The 20377-nt window shown below is 37.2% G+C and overlaps 1 protein-coding gene across 1 annotated transcript in view; it reads left to right on the top strand.

Moving 5' to 3' along the window:
* Positions 1-20377, top strand: part of LOC126458447 (phospholipid transfer protein C2CD2L) — a 598436-nt gene that overhangs the window by 530833 nt on the left and 47226 nt on the right. The window contains exon 14 of the mRNA XM_050095510.1: positions 10441-10594. Coding sequence (XP_049951467.1) covers positions 10441-10594 — 154 coding nt within the window. The remainder of the gene's footprint in view (positions 1-10440; positions 10595-20377) is intronic.

Here is a 20377-nt window from a genome sequence, read left to right as displayed (position 1 = left end):
AGGGTAAGGGAAACAAGGAAGGCACATAAGAATAAAAATGAACCACAGTAAAGAGCACTTGTTGTAGAAATCTCACTTTCGGGAGAACTAATTTATGTCTTTAAGGCTTTCAACAATGGCACTTAAGAATTCTTGTTTTCAGCACTCTTATTCATGCTTTGCCTCCTTTCTGTCTTCATGTCATTTTGGATTTACTTGCTGTTCCATCTACTCTGCTACGGAGCAACTCTTTCCATCCCAATTGTAATACACCTCTGTTGGCCAGGATGAAGATGAGGATGTTGTTCAGTCTTCTTCAAAAAGTCATGACATATTGCCTCTTCTCCTGTACTTATTTTATATTCAAGATACTGTGTTTAATGTTTCAAGGTTCATACCTGTAGTGCTGTAAATTATTAATTTCGCTCAATGTGACTTCATTTTGAGCCTCTGCATAGGGAGAAGGAGTAATAAATGGGCTAAACTTGGAAAATGTGGTGAATGAAGTAGTGGTTTGTAGTGCAGTTTAAGTTTGGTTGTGGCAGTGGCAGCAAAATGAATGGCAGTGGCAGCAAAATGAATGGTTTTATTTTTAAGGTGGAAGAGACACTCTTTCTTTGTGAAATAGTGTTACAGTTTTATTACTTTCTCAGAAAGTATATCTAATAAAGTAGCATCTTATAGACATATAAGAAATTCTTCATGTTCAAGGCATTGATAAGTATTTCTTCGTGTGAGTCCCCAAAACTATCACCAGTATTTCATTAACTCATGGTTTTATTCCTTCTTTAGAGCAAATTCATGATGGAAACTCAAATTATTCTTAGCTCTCTGGTTGAAACTAATATACACATGATTCTCAGTGAGAACGTAACACCCAAAAGCCCACATGTACTCTGCCTAAACGTGTCCCAACAGTGCTGGACAATGATCACATGATTCCAATTTCAATTAAATGTGAGTAATCCAATAGCTTCCTCTTACCCAAATATTCATGCAGGACACTAAATAACCATTTAGTAGAGTTAGTTAAACATGTTTGTGGACTCTTTACCTCAGTTATCATGTAACATACTGTCATTGATTTTGTGACCTCTATTTGTTGCCCTTATTGGATGTATGGAATACTTGGTCAGATGTAGACTGTTTTGTGCCAGTGGAATCTTATGAATCATTTGTGAACTATAGCATTGTCCCTCTATACCTTTTCCAGAATTTTTACATATCTTTGGTTATTTTTCCATCCTATTAGCATTTCCTTTCACTGTTTGGAATTCATTTTTCTCTATTTCCACAAAGGAACACAATTATTTGCTTTTGTATGCTTTGAGATAGAATGGAACATGGTTGAAATATAGCCTCATATTAATGTTGCTCATTTGTCATATGCCACATGTGACACACAATTACTGAAACACTGTCCTAGCATACAACATGTGAGCATTTGGCTCTTAATTGCATTCCACTTCTCACAAATTTGTGCTTGTATACAGCTGAATCATAACAATATGCACTTAATTTTTTCTCATTTTGAGAACTATCATTTGCTACAAGCATTGTTTAATGCTAAATCCACCTGAATTTTCATGTTCACTACAGCATCCAAGCATATTTTTGAACAGTGCTCACAAAAATCTTGACACAGGCTTTCCTTGCACATGTTTGCATGAACTAGCAATATCATAATAGAAATTTTAAGAATTCAGTACAAAATTTTCATACAGTAAAAACAGTATTGTCAAAGACGTGGGGATGTGGATGAACACAGCATTAAATAGTGTCTATAATAAAATATTCACAATCTAAATTATATAAAAAACCTCTGGTATATATTATTGTTATTCGAATGTATTTGTTTATAAGTATGTCTGAAGTTGAATCAACAGGTTGTTTCAGCTTTTCAGAGCAAAGCAAGTGGCAGTGTTCATGCCTCTGCAGTCATTTTAATCTATGTTTTAAACTGATTTCATCATGAGTATTTAATGGCAAATTTTATGTTTATTTCAAGTTCCATAAGTGAACAGATTCCTGGATACAGACTAAATCAGTTTTCACAAATTGTTGTTTAGTACATTAGTACATAAAAATTATCGCAGTTCAACTTGGAAGATACTATATGTTAGTTCACTAGGAATATACAAAAAGATAAATTTGAATTTAGAAAGGCATACATGTAAATAATACTGATGTTGCACTTAGTCTGATGGATCCTCAGACAGATGTTGCAAAGATTAACACTATACTGATAGCTAGATGGTTAGGAACATTTTTAGATGGCTGGGATTGAAACATCCGATGTGTTTCACATTCGTAAGCAATTTCTTAAAGGCATCATTGCAAGTAGGGCACATTTGAAAAGCAGCTGTATGGTATTGTATTGTACTTATTTGTCCTGTTGCCTACAAAAGCATCTTTTGCATAAGACATTGGACAAGTCAAGTTACAAGTACACTTCTGAAAGTGATTTATAGGCATACTTACTTAAGGTTACAATAAAACACTTTATATATTAACTATTAATAAAATACATTATATTAATATAAATGTTCTTCAATGGAGTAAAAGCATTGATGCTGTAAATAAGGCTTTAGAGATTGTCCAGAGGTTTTGACCTCAGTAATAGCTTTTATGTTTTCAGCAAATTTGTTATAAAGTTTAACACTCATTTTGAAAGTACCTCTTTGGGACAGAGATGTGTTGATTTGGGTTACATGTAATTTTTTTTCTGGTAAAGTGATCATATGTATCACAGTTTTCTTGCAGTCTGCAGTCATTACATTTATTTTTTAAAAATATAAAGTATTCCATAATGTATACACATGGTAATGGAGGAATACCAGATATCTTAAACAGAGGTTAGCAAGACTCTCTAGGTTTGCATCCAAACTAGATTCTAATGGCCTTTTTTTATAGTTTGAAATTGCTATTAGCTACTTTAGAGTTTCCCCAAAAGGTGACTCCATATTTGAGGCAAGAATGGAAGCTGGCATGATATGCATTAAATTACAGTACTGTTTTCTCACTGCAGCATGATTTTAGTGAGCAAAGAAGATAACATACATTGCTCAGTTCTGCATTGAGATATTCAGTATGCTTATTCCATTTTCCATTGCTTTGCAACCAAAGTCCTAGGAATTTGGTTTCAGTACTAACTAATTAGTCATTATAGAGACCAATGGGTTACACATGTCATTGTATAGTTTCTCATATAACAAACTTTGAAACTTTTCTAGCAGTTCTTCAAAACAAAATTGATTCACAGTATAAATTTTTAAACCAGATTTTAATTCATTAAACAGGCAAACCTATTTAGTCAGTGACACAGGATTAAATGCTTCAGTTAACAACTTACCAAAATTTCCTTTCTCAATTATAGCTGCTTTTTACCAACATAAGTATTGTAAAGATAAAATGCGAGGCTTGTAATATTATTTAATGTATATTCCTTAATATACAATGTCAAATTATGCAAGCTGTAGTTATTTAATGCACTATATGTAGTTCTTTGATGAGGATGTTTTTGAATGATTATAATGCATGCCCTCAAAGAGATGTTATTACCTGTTTGTTATAGGTTGTAGTATTGTGTTCCAGTACTTGTATATGTTTCTGTTGCATGCAGTATTTCTGTAATGTTATGTGAGCTACAGCTTGTAAGTATGAAGGCCTTCAAATGATAGGTGGAGCTGAGACTAAGTTCAGCTAGTAAAGGTGGAAATACTAGTTTTAAGAATGGGTTCAAGAGCTCAGTGAGGGTTTGTGTTTGGTGAGTAGGCAAGGAGGAAAAAGGAGACAGGGAATGCAATGGAGGGTTGAGGAAGCATTGCTGGCGGCTGAGAGGCAGAGGCAGCAGGTGCACAGAATAGGAATGTGGGAGGCAGCAGCAGCAGGGATGTGAGATAGGAATGTGGGAAGCAGAAGCATCAGGGACACAGGATAGGAATCTGGACTGGGATGGCATAGATTGTGAAACAACTATTGAAATCAAGCATTTTGTGTTCGAAAACATTGTCTGCCTCTGGGTAGTCAACCCTGCTCTTGCCCTCAGTTTGACAGTAGCCACTCATTCAGATGGACGGCTAGACAGTGGTCATCATAAAATGCAGGTGTTGTTAATGGTTAGCTGACTTGATATGGACAGTGGTTTGGATGGAGCCATCAGAGAGGTGGAGGTCAATGTCCAGGTGGGGGCCACATTGGGCCGAGGAGGACCAGGTGAAGCAGATCAAAGAGAAGGTATTGAGGCTGTGGAGGAATGAGGATAGGATGTTTTAACCCTGAATCCTCATCATTGTGATATCATCAATGAACATGAACCAGGCAAGAGGTTTCAAATTTTAGATGGCTAGGAAGATTTCCTCTAGATGACCCGTAAACAGGTTGACATAGGATGGCACCATTAAACTCCATGTTTCATTCAGGTGTTCATTAGTATATTCAGGATCTGGACTCTGGACCCAGACACCCTATCTTGATTCCTCTCTCATCCATTTCTCTTTATCTTCCTCAGCACAATATGTTCACTACTTGGACATTGACCTCCACCTCTTTGATGGCCCCATCCAAACTTCTGTCTATATCAAGCCCACTAACCACAAACAGTACCATCCCTTCCACTCTAAAAGTCACTATTTTGTAGTCTGGTACATGCAGCAATGAAAATTACCCTGCCAAATGTGCTAATGCTCTCACAAAGGCCTTTGCTGGCAGGCACTATCCCCCACACTCAGTCCACAGACAGTTTTATTATGCCATATCCACCAACACCAATAATCTAATGACAATTCCAAAGAACCAGCTTTAAAGTAGCTCTCTCCTCATTATTCAGTACCAGCCCATATTGGAGAAACTGAACCAGAGCCTTTGCCAAGGCTTATTATCATGCCCAGGAATGAGCAATATCCTACCCCAAATCATTCCCACCCCTCCCAATATGGTAACCTGCTGTCCACCCAATCTATGCAATATCCTAGTCCATCCTTACACCACACCCTCCTCCATCCTGTTGCCACTTGGGTCATACATCTGTGGAAGACTCAGATGCAAGACCTGTCCAATAGGACACAATCTGATATATCAAGGTCACCCAGCATACCCTACTCTACTCCCAATACAAGATTATTATAGCCTGTCAGAGGCAGAACCATGTGTGAAAGAAGTTATGTCACAAGCCAGCTCTGCTGTAATTTCTGCACAACATTTTACACCTGTATTAATGGCCACTGTCAAACTGTGGCCATGAGCAGAATTGATCACCCAGTGGAAGAATATGCTACTGAGCACAACATGCTCATGCCATCTGGAACCCATCCACCCTCCCCCACCCCCCACCCCTGCAGCTTCTATGAATTACGTTGATAGGAGTTCTCCTCGTGCTACATCCTTCAATCCTGTAATCCTCCTGTAGCTTCTGTCCCACACCCACCCTGTCCAGGACCCCAACTTCACTCATCCTGCGCCCACACCCTCTTCCATCTGCCCTTCCTCTGTCCTATCTCAATCTCGCAGTCCACTGCTCCATGTCATCATGCACTGCGTTCAAATCCCCCTGCCTGCAGCCAGAACGAGTTCACTGGTGCTGTTGCTGCAGTTGTATCTGTGCATCTGCTGCCTCTGCCTTTTAGCCATCAGGTACCTTTCCCCAAACCACCTGTAACTCCCCCAAACCCCCTGTAACTCCACCCCTGTTTTCTTCACCCCATAATTCACTAAAATACAAAATCAGTTGACAGAACACAATCTGATACGTCAAGGACTTGTCAACTTGGTAATGGATGGAAGAGGGATTTTTTTTTTTTTTTGGGGGGGGGGGGGGGGGTGAGGGGGCAGGAAGGAGAATCACAATGTGAGACCACAGTTTGACTACAGTGAGCAAGTTAAAATGGATGTAGGTTGCAATAATATGCAGAGATAAAGAGTCTTGCACAGGATTGTCTTAAGATAAGGACATCAAACAAACCTTCAGACTGAAGATCTCAACAACAGCTCTCGATATGACAGATAATACTTGGTGATATGACATGAGTCAAAATAGTCATTAGAGATTTGTGTATGATGAACTGCTTCTGTACACTGTATTAATAATGAAATATCATAAAATTAAAAAGAGACAGAATTGATTACCTTTAGGAAGCAAACTATAAGTTCTGCCAATGTACAGATATAAAAGTAGAAAATAAAAACTGTCCTAGCTTTTGGACCTGTTAGTTCCTTCCTCAGAGGGCATAGCCTTGGAAGAAGGAATGAGCAGGTTACCCACCCCAGCTTGAAAGGGACCCATCTGTTGTGAGGATAACTCTTTGTCTTTACCAAAGTACAAATGAGATATTGTTTTCCAAGCAATTCGTGTCTGCCAAAGCTTTGTTCACCCTACTTGAATTCCAGTTCAAGTAATGGTCCTTGTATCGGGATTTCCGATATACTCTGTATCGAGACCATCACGTCAAACCATTATAATCTGTTATCAGCCTCTTCTTCCATAGTCAACTGATTCTTCGCATTCACCTTGCTTAGGTTCTCATGAATAAACCTTGTGTAGTCTCATACAAACAGCATGGAGGATGTTTTCCCATGCATCCTATTTGATTCCATGCCACAACATTTAGAGGACCTAAACGTGATGCTCTAATATAATCCTGACTTCTTAAAGTCAGAAACCCTGTTCAGTTATGTAATTGTAATTATTGGTGTACTGATGCATACCTAATCTGTCATCTAAATTTCATTTCAGTCACAAGAACCCAACCAACATGCTGTAGCACTTTTCACAGTTATTAATTTAGTCAGTTGTCACTTCCAAACCTTTTGAGTGGGAATAAGTCAGGCCCTAAGGCTGAGAGAAGAATTGTTTGCAGGTGCAAATTTCTTGTGTAAGGCATTTCACATTCTGTTGTTTTGCAGATAATCAGTAGTTTACACTTTCTTGATGCAAGAGGCAATTTAGAGATTAATATGAATTATTTTATATTCTAATCCCTTTGTCTAGATCTTCATCAGATGAATTTGTGTGAAACAGAGGTCACAATAAAAAAGAAAATCTCACCTAAGTGTGACATATACATGAAAGTGGGCCACAACCAATTATTTTCATATCATTGGCTGGAAATAAATTTTTAAAAATCCAGCAGTGTGTCCATTAAGATAGTTTGCATGTGTAAACACAACAAATTAAATTTATTGTTATTAATTTCTGCTCAGAAGTTATAGTTTTTATTAATTTCTGTGTTCTAAGTTATTAACCCACAAGTACTATGTAGCATTTTTAATGAAATAGTCAAAGAGCTAACTGCCACTTTGTGAAGTATGGTTTGGTATTGCATTGTTAATTAAAATTACAATATCTGAGATACAAACATGTCTGGTTTGCATTTGACTAATTTGAGTGATAACTAATTGAAGTTTTGTTTCTTTTTTTCTTTGCGCAACGTGATGTCTCATCCTATGCAACAAATAAACTGGTAAGCAACAGTAATATATAAATATTTTTTCCTGCAATATTTAACTTTACAGAGCAATTGAGAGCAGTGTTTGTTGTTATTGCAATATAATTTACTAATCACTAGTGTTGAAATTGTGGTCATAAAATTTGTGTAAAATACACACACACACACACACACACACACACACACACACACACACACACACACACACTACATTATTTTCCAAGAACATCATTTTATGTTTCATCCAGGCTATAAACGAAGTTTTTGAAGCTTTACTACACTCCAAATCAATGTTAAAGAGCAAGGCATTTCTTGAATGCGGAAGCTACAGTCACTGTTCATGAGCTCAGATCTATTAAGATGATCAACTAAAAGTTTCCAACCAAATGTTTTGTTATTCCATCCTGGACTTGTCTGATTCAGCCAAAGCTATTTCTTAAATGAACTGTGTAAATGGCAATATGCTTGATGTCCATTGTCATAAACAAGACAATTTCAGATTTGTTTCCGTCAACAATGGGTCTGAGTGGTACGACTGCCATACTTCCTGTGAAGATAGTGTTAATTTGAACTTTCATGGTGAATCTGAATGACCCTACAATAATGGTTGTTGTTTAGATTCTACATCATCAAAAAATATTTTTAAAAAATTGGACACTTTATCATAGCTTATGATGTGAGGAAAATTATCTCTCCATTCCGCTAGTATTGGTCCAAAAAGGGCTGTACAGGTTGCATTTCATCAGATTTGTGACCTTTTATCAATATTTCTCTTGCACAAGGCTTCCAATAATTTAGTTTTTCAGTATCATTTCTGTGTAGTGCTGCATGTAGCACATCTATTCCTAAATGTATACTATGCAAGCCACTTTATGGCATATGGCAGGGGTACTCTGTGAACCCTCTATGATTTCCCTCCTATGCAAATAATGAGTGGTGCCTGTGAAAATATCACATCATGTTCATTAATTATGGAGAGACTGTCTTATAGCACCTATTCAGTCACAAACCCAAAGAAGTCCCCTGCTGATTTGTTAAATTACTCATTCATTTCCTAATAATACACATTCGTATATAACTACTAAATATGCTGAACCACCATCAACATGACAGTTAACACATTTCATCTGAATTTTTATTGAGGAATGAAAACACTGATTACTATAACACACAAGTACCATAATTCTTTATTCACCTACTTTAATCTGATAGCACACAATGAGATAGTAACTATGGTAGTAAGAACTGTGTGTACCTGGGCACATACTGTCTGCATATGCTACTGCACATAAGGAGATTGATGAACATTCACGGTCATATTTTCTTTGGAATCTGCCCTTACTGTTGGCACTCAACTCATTAATTATAATTTTCATTGAGATGTCACAAAAAATTAAATATCTCTGGAAAATAATAATATTTTTTACATTTAATTTCGTCTGTCTTGTGATGAATACAACTGCTGAACACTGAAATCCTTAAGTCAGCACCTCCACTACAACCCCCCCTTCCTCCTCCCCCATCTCCCATGTTGCCCTCCTTCTTCACTCCTTCTCCCTCTTCTTCTCCCTTTCTCCTTCCCTCTTCTCCCCCCTTTTGCCCCTCCTCCCCCATCTCCCATGTTGCCCTTCTTCTTCACTCCTTCTCCCTCTTCTTCTCCCTTTCTCCTTCCCTCTTCTCCCCCCTTTTGTCTCTCCTCCCCCATCTCCCATGTTGCCCTTCTTCTTCACTCCTTCTCCCTCTTCTTCTCCCTTTCTCCTTCCCTCTTCTCCCCCCTTTTGTCCCTTTTCTCCACACTTTTGTCCCTCTCTTCCCCCCCCCCCTCATCCCTCTTCTCCCATTCTCTCACCCCTCATCCCTCTTCTCCCCCCTTATTACTCTACTCCCCCCTCATAGCACTCTAATCCACCCCCCTTGTCCCTCTTCTCCCCCACTCTTTCCTCTCCCCACCATCCCTCTTCCCCCCCCCCATCCCTCTTCCCCCCCTTGTCCCTCTTCCCCCCCTTTTCTCTCTCTTCTCTCCCACCTTGCCCTCCATCTTCCAGCCTTGTCTTCCTGCCTTGTGCCTCTTCCTCCTGCTTTGTCACTCTTCTTCCTGCCTCTCCAATTCTCCTTCCCCCCCCCCCTCCCCCCAGTATCTCTTTTCCCTTCTATCCTCCTTCTTTCCTCCCAAATCTTTCTTCTTTCACTCAAAATCTCTCTTCTTTCCCCTAGCTCTCCTTTCTCCCCCTCTCCCCAAAATTGCTGTCTTGCCCCCACCTGTTCCCTCCCCCATCCCTTTCTTTTTACTTCTCTCTGTTTTCCCCAATTCTTTCTCTTTCCCCCCTTCTCCACCCTCTTATGCCTTTTCTCTCTTTCCCTTCATCTTTCCCTCCCTCCTCCTCCTCATTCGCCTTCTCCTTCTCTTTTCCCCACCTCTGCCTCTTCTTCCCCTTCCTGCCTTTTCTTTTCCATTCTTTCTCTCTTTCCTCTTCCTCCCTCTTTTCCCCATTCTCCCACTTTTCCCTCTTCTCTCACTTTTCACCTACTCCCTCTTCTTCTTGTTCTTGTCACCTCCATGTGTGCACCTTCTTGACATCCAGATTTAGGTTTTCCATATTTCCTCTAAATTGCTTTAAGTGGATGCTGGGATGCTTCCTTTGAAAGGGCACCACTGATTTTCTTCCCAAATTTTAACATGTGATCAGTCGCTAATGACCTGGTCATTAATAGAACCATAACATATAATCTTCCTTTCTTTTCTCTCTCTTCCCCTTCCCTCCTCTCCCTCCCCTCCCCACCTTCTCTACCACCCTCCTGTCTCTGTCTCTTTCCTGTCTTTCATTTTCTCCCATTGCCATAGAATTATGGTGGAGCAATAATTCCAAGAATCTGCAGTCCATAAACATTTATAAATACATTTATATGTTGGATAAATCACATAAAGAGAACATGTGCATCTGTAAATAAAGTTGAAATTCATTGTGAAGTATAAAACTGTTAACATTTCTATCTCCTAATGTTTGTCTTATGTTACTAGGATATCTATCAGTGCCAGGACTGAGGGGTATCGATGGAAATTCTACAAGGTCAAGCCTAAGTGAAGCTTCTGGTGTTAGTGGTGCATCAACACGAACATACGTCAATGAAGCTTCAACGCTTGTGCTTGAAACTATTGAGAATGGAGTGAAAAAGTGCGTAGACAATCATATAACATTTTTCACAACTGTTAATATTAACACCTTATTCCCATTAAGTTTCAGTAAGCAGTTATTGTAATTTCTTCAAAGTGATGACTTGTAGGCAGATGAGACATTTGACTCCAATTCTGTTTCCCAGCTCTCATTACCATCAGTACTAGTTTACATATTCCAAAATGCATGTTTCCACCTTTGCATTCTTTCATTTCATAATAGTTAATGGATAGTAGTACATATCATTCTTTTTGCAGATGATATTACTGTCAGATAAAAATGAGGAGCTACAGTTTTAATTTTACTAATACAAATCTTGTAGTACAAGCTTTATGGAAAACAGAAAGCTATGGAGCTGAGAAGAAAGGTTTTAAGCATGGAAAGCTCAGTTGATAAGAGCAGTATCCAAAAAGGCAATAGTATGGATGAAAGTCCTGGTCTGACACCCAGAAGTTACAGAGAGTCTACTTGTATCTTGGGAGGAAGATTAATACAAGTCACCTCTTTCAAATGCATCTCCATCTTAATCATCAAGCCACAGCACAGTTTGTGGTAGAGAATGCATAGGCACCAGTATCATTTCTCCTCATCCTATTCCATTCATGGATGTAATGTAGAAAAAAGACTGATTGTATGCTTTGTATGATCCTGATTCCCTATAACTTTAATATTGTGGCTATTACACAAAATATATGTTGGAGGAAGTGATTTGTTCGACTCATTTTGGAATGTGAACTTTTGGAATTTTATAAGTAAGCCTCTCTGTAATGCATATATTTCTTGTAAAGTCTCCCCACTGCAGTTCAGTGAGCATTTTTTTGACATTTTTGTGCTGACTAAATAATCCTGTAGAAACTGCAGAGCTCTTCTTTCAGTATTTTCTATTTGTGCCCTCATTGAACAAGAATAGGTCAAATAAGGCTTTTGTGCGCAATCACTTCTGTGCATAAATTACACTTCCTTAGCTTTAATCCAATAGATCTAAATCTGGCATCTGCCTTCATCACAGGTAGATTTATGTGGACATCACAGCTAAAATCACTCTAGACAGAAACTCCTAAATACTTGAAGGTTGTGACTGATTCTAGTGGTTGATTGACAATGACATAGCTTAACAATCTTAGATCTCATTATGTCTTTTTGTGCACTGCATTACAATTATATATGCAGAAGCTCAGTATTTTGTAACAAGGTTATAATGATGTTATCTTCCTGTACATAGATGCATTGTCTGTAAACAGCCTCGTGGGGCTATAGAATTTGTATGAAATGTTATTTATGGACATGAAGAACAGCAAGGTCATATCAAACTTCCTTGAGGTATGCCAGATGCTATCTTTGTTTCTGACAGTGCCTCTTCATAGGAATGACCTACTGAGTTGCTTTCACTAGGAAATTTTCAAAATAACTATATGTGTACTTGAAACTATTGTTATATATAAAAACAAAGATGAGGTGACTTGCCGAACGAAAGCGCTGGCAGGTCGATAGACACACAAACAAACACAAACATACACACAAAATTCTAGCTTTCGCAACCAACGGTTGCCTCATCAGGAAAGAGGGAAGGAGAGGGAAAGATGAAAGGATGTGGGTTTTAAGGGAGAGGGTAAGGAGTCATTCCAATCCCGGGAGCGGAAAGACTTACCTTAGGGGGAAAAAAGGACAGGTATACACTCGCACACACACACATATCCATCCACACATACAGACTTGTGTCTGTATGTGTGGATGGATATGTGTGTGTGTGTGCGAGTGTATACCTGTCCTTTTTTCCCCCTAAGGTAAGTCTTTCCGCTCCCGGGATTGGAATGACTCCTTACCCTCTCCCTTAAAACCCACATCCTTTCATCTTTCCCTCTCCTTCCCTCTTTCCTGATGAGGCAACCGTTGGTTGCGAAAGCTAGAATTTTGTGTGTATGTTTGTGTTTGTTTGTGTGTCTATCGACCTGCCAGCGCTTTCGTTCGGTAAGTCACCTCATCTTTGTTTTTATATATAATTTTTCCCACGTGGAATGTTTCCCTCTATTATATTGAAACTATTGTTAATTAGATAATTGAGAAGATGCAGAATTATGTGGACAGTATTTCATTTAGTATCTGAATGGAAAATCTTTTTAAAAGTGGAGACAAAGACCAAAGAAAAGAAATGCAGTAGAAGATCAATGGGTAGCTTTGAGGTGTAAAGTAGTGAAAGCAGCAGATGATCCAATAGGCAAAGAATCCAGCCCCAGTATGAATCCTTGGATAATTCATAACGTATTTAATTTATTCAACAAAAAGAGAAAATATAAAAATCTTACAATCAGGCAAAAAGAAATGAAAATATTTAAAAATGAGACAGACAAAATTTGCAAAATGACCAAGCAGTTATGGCTAGATGACAAATGTAAAGATGCAGAAGCTAGCTTGACTATGGGAAAGAGATTATGCTGCTTATAGGAAAGTTAATGAGACATTTGGAGACAAAAGATACAGCTGCACGAATATCAAGAGCTCAGCTGGGAAATGAACATGAAGACAGTGCCATGGAAATGAAAAGGAAGTGAAACAAAATGAGATGGGAGGTATGATACTGTGAGAAGAATTTGACATAGTGCTGCAATATCTAAGGTGAAATAAGTCCCCTCTGCTAGAAAACATTGCCTCAGAATTATTTAGATTCTTGGGAGAGTCAACTATGACAATACTATTCTATTTGACAGGCCAGGTATATGGGACTGGTGAAATGTCCTCAGATTTCAAGAAGTTCCATTTCTAAGAAAGGCAAGTGCTGACAGGGGTGAATATTACTGAACTATCAGTTCATCCTTGCAAAGTACTAATATCGATTATCTGCAAAACAATGGGAAAACTGTTGGGAACAGACTGCGAGGAAGATTAGTTCATGTTCCAGAGCAATGTAGAAACACATGAAGCAATACTATTTAGCCAAAGCTTTTGACAATACTGACTGGACTTCACACTTTGAAATGCTGAAAGTATTAGGAATGAACTACAGGGATTGGGAATTACAAGTTGTACAGAAACTGGATTGTTGTTACAAGAGTCAAAGGATGCGAGAAGGAAACAGTAGTTAAGAAATTAGTGAGACAAGGTTGTAGCCTATCCATAACATTATTCAAACCAGCACATGAGCAGACTGTGAAGGAAATCACAGAGAAATATGAAAACAGAATTAAAGTTCATAGAGAAGAAATAAAAACTTTGAGGTCTACTGATAACACTGTAATTCTATAAAAGAGACCAAAAGCCTTGGAAGAGCAGCTGAATGAAACAGATAGCATCTTGGAAAAGAGAGTATAGGGTAAACACCAACAACACTAAAACAAAGGTAATGGGCTGTAGTTAGATTAAATCAGGCAATGCTGATGGAATTAAATTAGGAAATGAGACACCTAAAAGTCATACATGAAGTCTGCTATTTGTGTTCAGTAACAATGAAAATAAATTTAATTGTTAAGAAGTCTTTTTCTGAAGCTATTTGTAGCCTTGTACAGAAGTGGAACATGGACAATAAATATTTCAAAGAAGAAGAGAATACAAATGTTTGAAATGTGGAGTTACTGAAGAATTCTGAAGGTTAAGTGGGTAGATCAAATAGCTAATGAGGTGATACTGAAACTGAATTGAGGATAAAAGAAATTCATTGTAAATTACAAGATCTGATTTGGATCAGGCAAAAAGAAAATTTCTTGATCTGGCAGAGAGATAGTGTTGATACCATATCGATGAAATTTTGTTTTTTGTTACATGGCAACAGGTTGTGCAGTAATGTAATCAAATGTCAACTTGACGGGCAGCATAGTATTTTTAAATAGTTTTTTTAAAGTATTAATATGTTTTTTGTTGAAATGGCTAGACTTGGAATATCACACCAGCACAAAATTCTTTACTTAGGCCAGTTTAATACCAAAAGAAATTCATTCAAAGTCAACAAAGTGTTATAAGAATCTGTTCTTTCATTTTCAGCAATAAAGGTTGGGCACTGAAATTCAAATATTCCATGTTTCAGTTGCAGATGATCTACTTCAAGGACACATAACTGCATCAATAGGCATAAGGTCAGAAAAAGTGCAAATGGTATTTTTGGATGACAAGCGGTTAAAGGTGTATTAGAGAGCAGATACCATAGGCATATTAAACAAGAGAGTTTGGTACATTTTACTTAAACGAAATTGAGTGTGGGTTGTATTTGTGCAAAATGGGTGCCATACTCATTGAATGAGAATGAAAAATAAATATAAAAGTGATTTCTCAAAAAACTTTGACTTGACCAGTGCACAAATTCATTATGTGAAAGAGATGTGGATCCACCATTTCATTCCACAAATGAAACAGCATTCAAAGCAGTAGTGGAAACCTACAGCCTTGCATTAAAAAAATTAAATCAGTTTCCTGTGACTGAAATTTATTACCAAATTTTCTGGGGCACAGGAAGAATTATTCCCATTGATTACCTTGCTCAAGGTAAGAAAATAACTTGTAAAAATATGGAGTTCTTCTGGATCAAATTAATAAAAAGGTATAGAAGAGGTCTGGAATGGAAAAAAGAAACAATTCACATTGCTTTGGCAATGAAAAAATTTAAGGATATAACTACAAATTGTTGGGACATCCATAAAGGTCAAATGATTCAGTGCACTCTGACTTCTACTTATTTCACATCTAGAGAAAATTTTGGCTGTATAAAATTTTAAGTCAAACAAAGAACTTATAGTAGCTACAAAAGGATATTTTTCAGATCTCATGGAATCACTCTTTAGGGGTGGAATCTACTTATTAGGAAAATATTGGGTAAAATGTGTTGACGTGAAAGGAGGCCAAATGAAAAATGGTGGCTAACTGTCAATTTTTTACTGAGTGACAGCTGCTGAAGCTGATAACAAATTATCTATACATTTAAGCTCCCCACCCACCGGCCTCAGACTGTATGCTCAGGGACCTCAATACATGGGAATGAAAATTTGTAATAAATTAAAAGGGATCGAGCTGATGCAGATGAATTTAGGTTCACTTAAAAGAAAGCTATATGAGGTACTGACACTGAAGTGTTATTACTCAGTGGATGAATTCATGTGAGACAATCTGGAAATTTGAGCTGGATACAATGTGTTACACATTCCAAGTAATATCCTTATAGTGTTATTATTTATTATGTGCTATTATTTATTAACATAAAAATCATTGTAACTGTTTCATAAATTTTTGACATGTCTCCTGTACACAAACCAAATGGATTGCAAATGTACATCATGAGATGAATAAAACACAATTCACAGTATAAAAATTCTTAAATGTAGAATTGATGGTTCTCACATAAAGCACTCACCAGTTAACATGGTATTCCCAAATATCTATGTTGTGATGTCATTAATCACAGGAATTGTTTCCTTTTGACACTTATTACAGAAAAATATTGTTTATAATCACCTGAATATCATAATCAGTATGTTCCTTTGAAAGTAATAATGTTAGCATACTTTCCTTGTGTATCCCATTAAACCCAAAATCATGTTTGTTAATGTGCTTACAACCTATACACTTGTAGTGCAAAAGTTTACAGCTGATACCAGAATAAGTGCTAAACATTATTTCTGCATTGTGCTTGTGTTTGGAAACTTCAAAGAAATATTAGTAAGGTCACCAGTGTAAAATAATAATGTTATAGGTGTTACTAAGGAATTTTGAATATTTATCATTATATGTTTACAGTCGTGATTATAACAGTGCTATGAGACAGTGCCATTTCACATGCAGATGCTTTTGTGAGTCATTTAATGAGTCTTCTGATCATGACTAATTTTTATCTAAGATTATTTTTCACATTCGTTACACTACTCTGCACTTTTTCCTGCAATATCGAACTGCTGATTTCTAGTGTTTTGCATTTAACTTCTGAATTCCTGCATTTGTATTCAAACAGGCCTAGAATAGTCCTGTTTTGCCCCCTTTAATTCATTTAAACAAACAAAAAGATTATATGCATCATTTTCAAGCCTCTTATATGTTTTGTTAAATGATTTTCTCCTCAGTTTATCTTTTTTACTACTTGGAATTTGTTATTTTTATCTCTCTCAATACTGTGTATCTGAATGAGGTGATTACTAGAGAAAAATACCCCTAGGCACAAGAAGTCATAGGAATTATACTCATGATTTTTTTGTAAACTGTTGCTTCCTCTTTGTAGTACTCACAATATATCTTTAAACTGATCTTTGATATTAGAAATATTTGAGGAGGGACAGTATTCTGACCAAATTCCAATAAATGTACTGCCAAAAAATGAAGAGACTGACATGGTGAATTACAGGGCAATTGAAATATTATCTATCTTCTTCAAGATTAGAGAACATCTTAAATAAGAAAAATGTTATTTCATTGTCCCAACATGGATTTTATGCAAATAAATTTAAAGGATTACAAGTAGTAACAGTAGACACATTACCTTGAACACTCAAAAACATCTGACATCGTTAATAGCTCAGTGCTTCTTAAAAAGTTTAAGCTGTAAGGAGATTGAATATGGCCACAAATGGTTCTGAAACTACCTGAGTGGCAGAATTGAGTTTATTGCAATCATAAACTCTAAAAAAGTACAGCCTGCAATACAAAACTAGCTGCATGTCTTGATAACATCTACATTTACATCAATACTCTTCAAATCACACTTAAGTGCGTGGCAGAGTGTTCATCAAACCACCTTCACAATAATTCTCTATTATTCCACTCTTGAATAGTGCGTGGAAAAAAGAACGCCTGTAACTTTCCATACAAGCTCTTATTTCCCTTATTTTATGATGATGATCATTTGTCCCTACGTAGGTCAATGTCAACAAAATATTTTTGCATTTGGAGGAGAAAGGTGGTGATAGAAATTTTGTGAGAAGATCCCGCCGCAATGAGAAACACCATTGTTTCAATTATGCCCACCCCAAATCCTGTATCATGTCTGTGACACTCTCTCTCGTGTTTTTTGACAACACAAAATATGCTGCCCTTCTTTGAACTTTCTCAATTTACTCCATTAATGCTGTCTGGTAAGGATCCCACACCACACAGAAGTACTCTAAAAGAGGATGGATTAGCATAGTGTAGGCAGTCTCGTTAGTAGATCTGTTGCATCTTCTGAGTGTTCTGTCAATAAATCACAGTCTTTGGTTTGCCTGCCCCACAACATTTTCTGTGTGTTCTTTCTGATTTAATTTGTTTGTAATTGTAATTTCTAGGTATTTAGTTGAATTTATAGCCTTTAGATTCGATTGATTTATTGTATAAACAAAGTTTAATGAATTGCTTTTAGCACTCATATGGATGACCTCACACTTTTTATTATGTAGGGTCAACTGAAAATTTTTGTACAATACAGTTAGCTTCTCTAAACAATTTTGCAGTTTGTTTTGATCTTCTGATGACTTTATTAGACAATAAATGATAGCATCATCTGCAAACAACTTAAGATGGCTGCTCACATTGTCTTCTGAATCATTTATGTAGATAAGGAACAGCAGAGGGCCTGTAACACTACCTTGGAGAATGCCAGAAATCATTTCTGCTTTATTTGATGATTTTCGATCAATTACTACAAACTGTGACCTCTCTGACAGGAAATCATGAATCCAGTCCCATAACTGAGATAATATTCCATAAGCATGCAATTTGATTAAAAGCTGCTTGTGAGATATCATGTCAAAAGCCTTCTGGAAATCTAGAAATACAGAATCAATGTGAACTCCATTCTCAATAACATTCAACACTTTGTGTGAGTAAAAAGCTATTTGTGTTTCAGTAAAAAGCTAGTTGTATTTCACAAGAATGATGATTTCTAAATCTGTGTTGATTGCATGCCAATAGATTGTTCTCTTTGAGGTAATTTATAATGTTCATACACAATATATATTCCTAAATCCTGCTGCAATCGACATTAATGATATGGACCAGTAATTTACTGGATTACTCCAATTACCTCTCTTGAATATTGGTGCAACCTGTGCAACTTTCCAGTCTTTGGGTATGGATCTTTCCTTGAATGAGTGGTTGTGTGTGATTGTTAAGTATGGAGCTATTGCATTAGCATACACTGAAAGGAACCTAATTGGTATACAGTCTGGACCAGAAGACTTGCTTTTATTAAGTGATTTAAGTTGCTTCACTTACTCTGATGATACCCAGTTCTGATTTACTCATGTTGTCAGCTGTTCTTGATTCAAATACTGGAATATTTATTTCGTCTTCTTTAGTGAATGGATTTCGGAAGGCTGTGTTTAGTAACTCTGCTTTAGCAGCTTGTCATTGATAATATTTCCATTGCTACCATGCAGAGAAGGCATTGTGTCTTGGTGCTCGCACACTTTACATACAATCAGAATCCCTTTGGGTTTTCTGCCAAGTTTTAAGACAAAGTTTTGTTATGAAAACTGTGTTACAAGCATCGTGTGTTGAAATCCGCACTAAATTTCAAGCTTCTGTAAAAGATCGCAAATCTTGGGAATTTTGCATTTGTTTAAATTTGACATGCTTTCTTTCTTGCTTCTGCATCAGTGTCCTGACCTGTTTTGTGTAACATGGGGGATCAGCTACATCATTTGCTAATTTATTTGGTATAAATCTCTCAATTGCCATTGATACTCTTTCTTTCAATTCTAGCCACATCTGGTCTACACTTACGTTGTTAATTTGGAAAGAGCAGAGAATGTCTCTCAGGAAGGTGTCAAGTGAATTTTTATCTACTTTTTTGAATAGATATATTTTTCATTTATTTTTGGAGGATTTGGGAGTTACAGTACTCAGCCTTGCTACAACAGCCTGTGTTCACTAGTCCCTGTATCCCTTTTGATGCTTGTTATTAGCTCAGGATTATTTGCTGGTAAGAGATAAAGTGTGTTTTTACAAGCATTTACTGTTCGAGTGGACTCATGAACTAACTGCTCGAATAATTTTCAGAGAATGGATTTAGCACAATTAAGGATGATGTTTTATATGTACTTCCAGATTTAAACATATATTTTCACCAACATATCAAGCGTAAATTGAAGTTGTCACCAACTATAATTGTATGATTCGGGCACATCTTTGAAATTAGACTCAAGTTTTCTTTGAAACTTTCAGCAATTGTATTGTTTGATTTGGGAGATTGATGAAAGGATCCAATTATTATTTTATTCTGGTTGCCAAGAATGACCTCTACCTATACTAACTCACAGTAACAATATACTTCAATTTCACTACAAGATAAACTACTTCTAACAGCAAAAAACGTGCCACTGTCAACAATATTTAGCCTATTCTTTCTGAGCACTGTTAGGTCCTTCACAAAAATTTCAGCTGAACTTATCTCCAGCTTTAGCCATCTTTCAACACCGATAGCGATTTAATCATCAGTGCTTTCTATTAGCGCTTGCAGCTTCGGTACTTTCCCAACGCAGCCTTGACAATTTACAACTGTTACACTGATGGTTCCTAGATATATGAGCTTCCAGTGTTTAACGTGCACCTTTTGACACTGAAGCCCTTTTTGTGTTTCCCCAAAGTTCCCTAACAAAAAATCCGCCCAGTCCAAGCCACACAGCCCCCGCTATCTATGTAGCCACCCCCTGCATGTAATGGACTCCTGACTTATTTAGCAGAACCTGAAACCCCACCACTCTGTGGCGCAAGTTGAGGAATCTGCAGCCTACACAATCACAGAACAATCTGAGCCTCTGATTCAGACCCTCCACTCGGCACTCTACCAGTTCCGCCATTGGTCCTGTCAACTGTGCTGCAAATGGTGAGCTTTGCTTT

The sequence above is a fragment of the Schistocerca serialis genome, chromosome 2 (assembly GCF_023864345.2).
Source record: "Schistocerca serialis cubense isolate TAMUIC-IGC-003099 chromosome 2, iqSchSeri2.2, whole genome shotgun sequence".
Classification (NCBI taxonomy): Eukaryota; Metazoa; Arthropoda; class Insecta; order Orthoptera; family Acrididae; genus Schistocerca; species Schistocerca serialis.
This window is presented reverse-complemented; position numbering and strand designations above follow the sequence as displayed.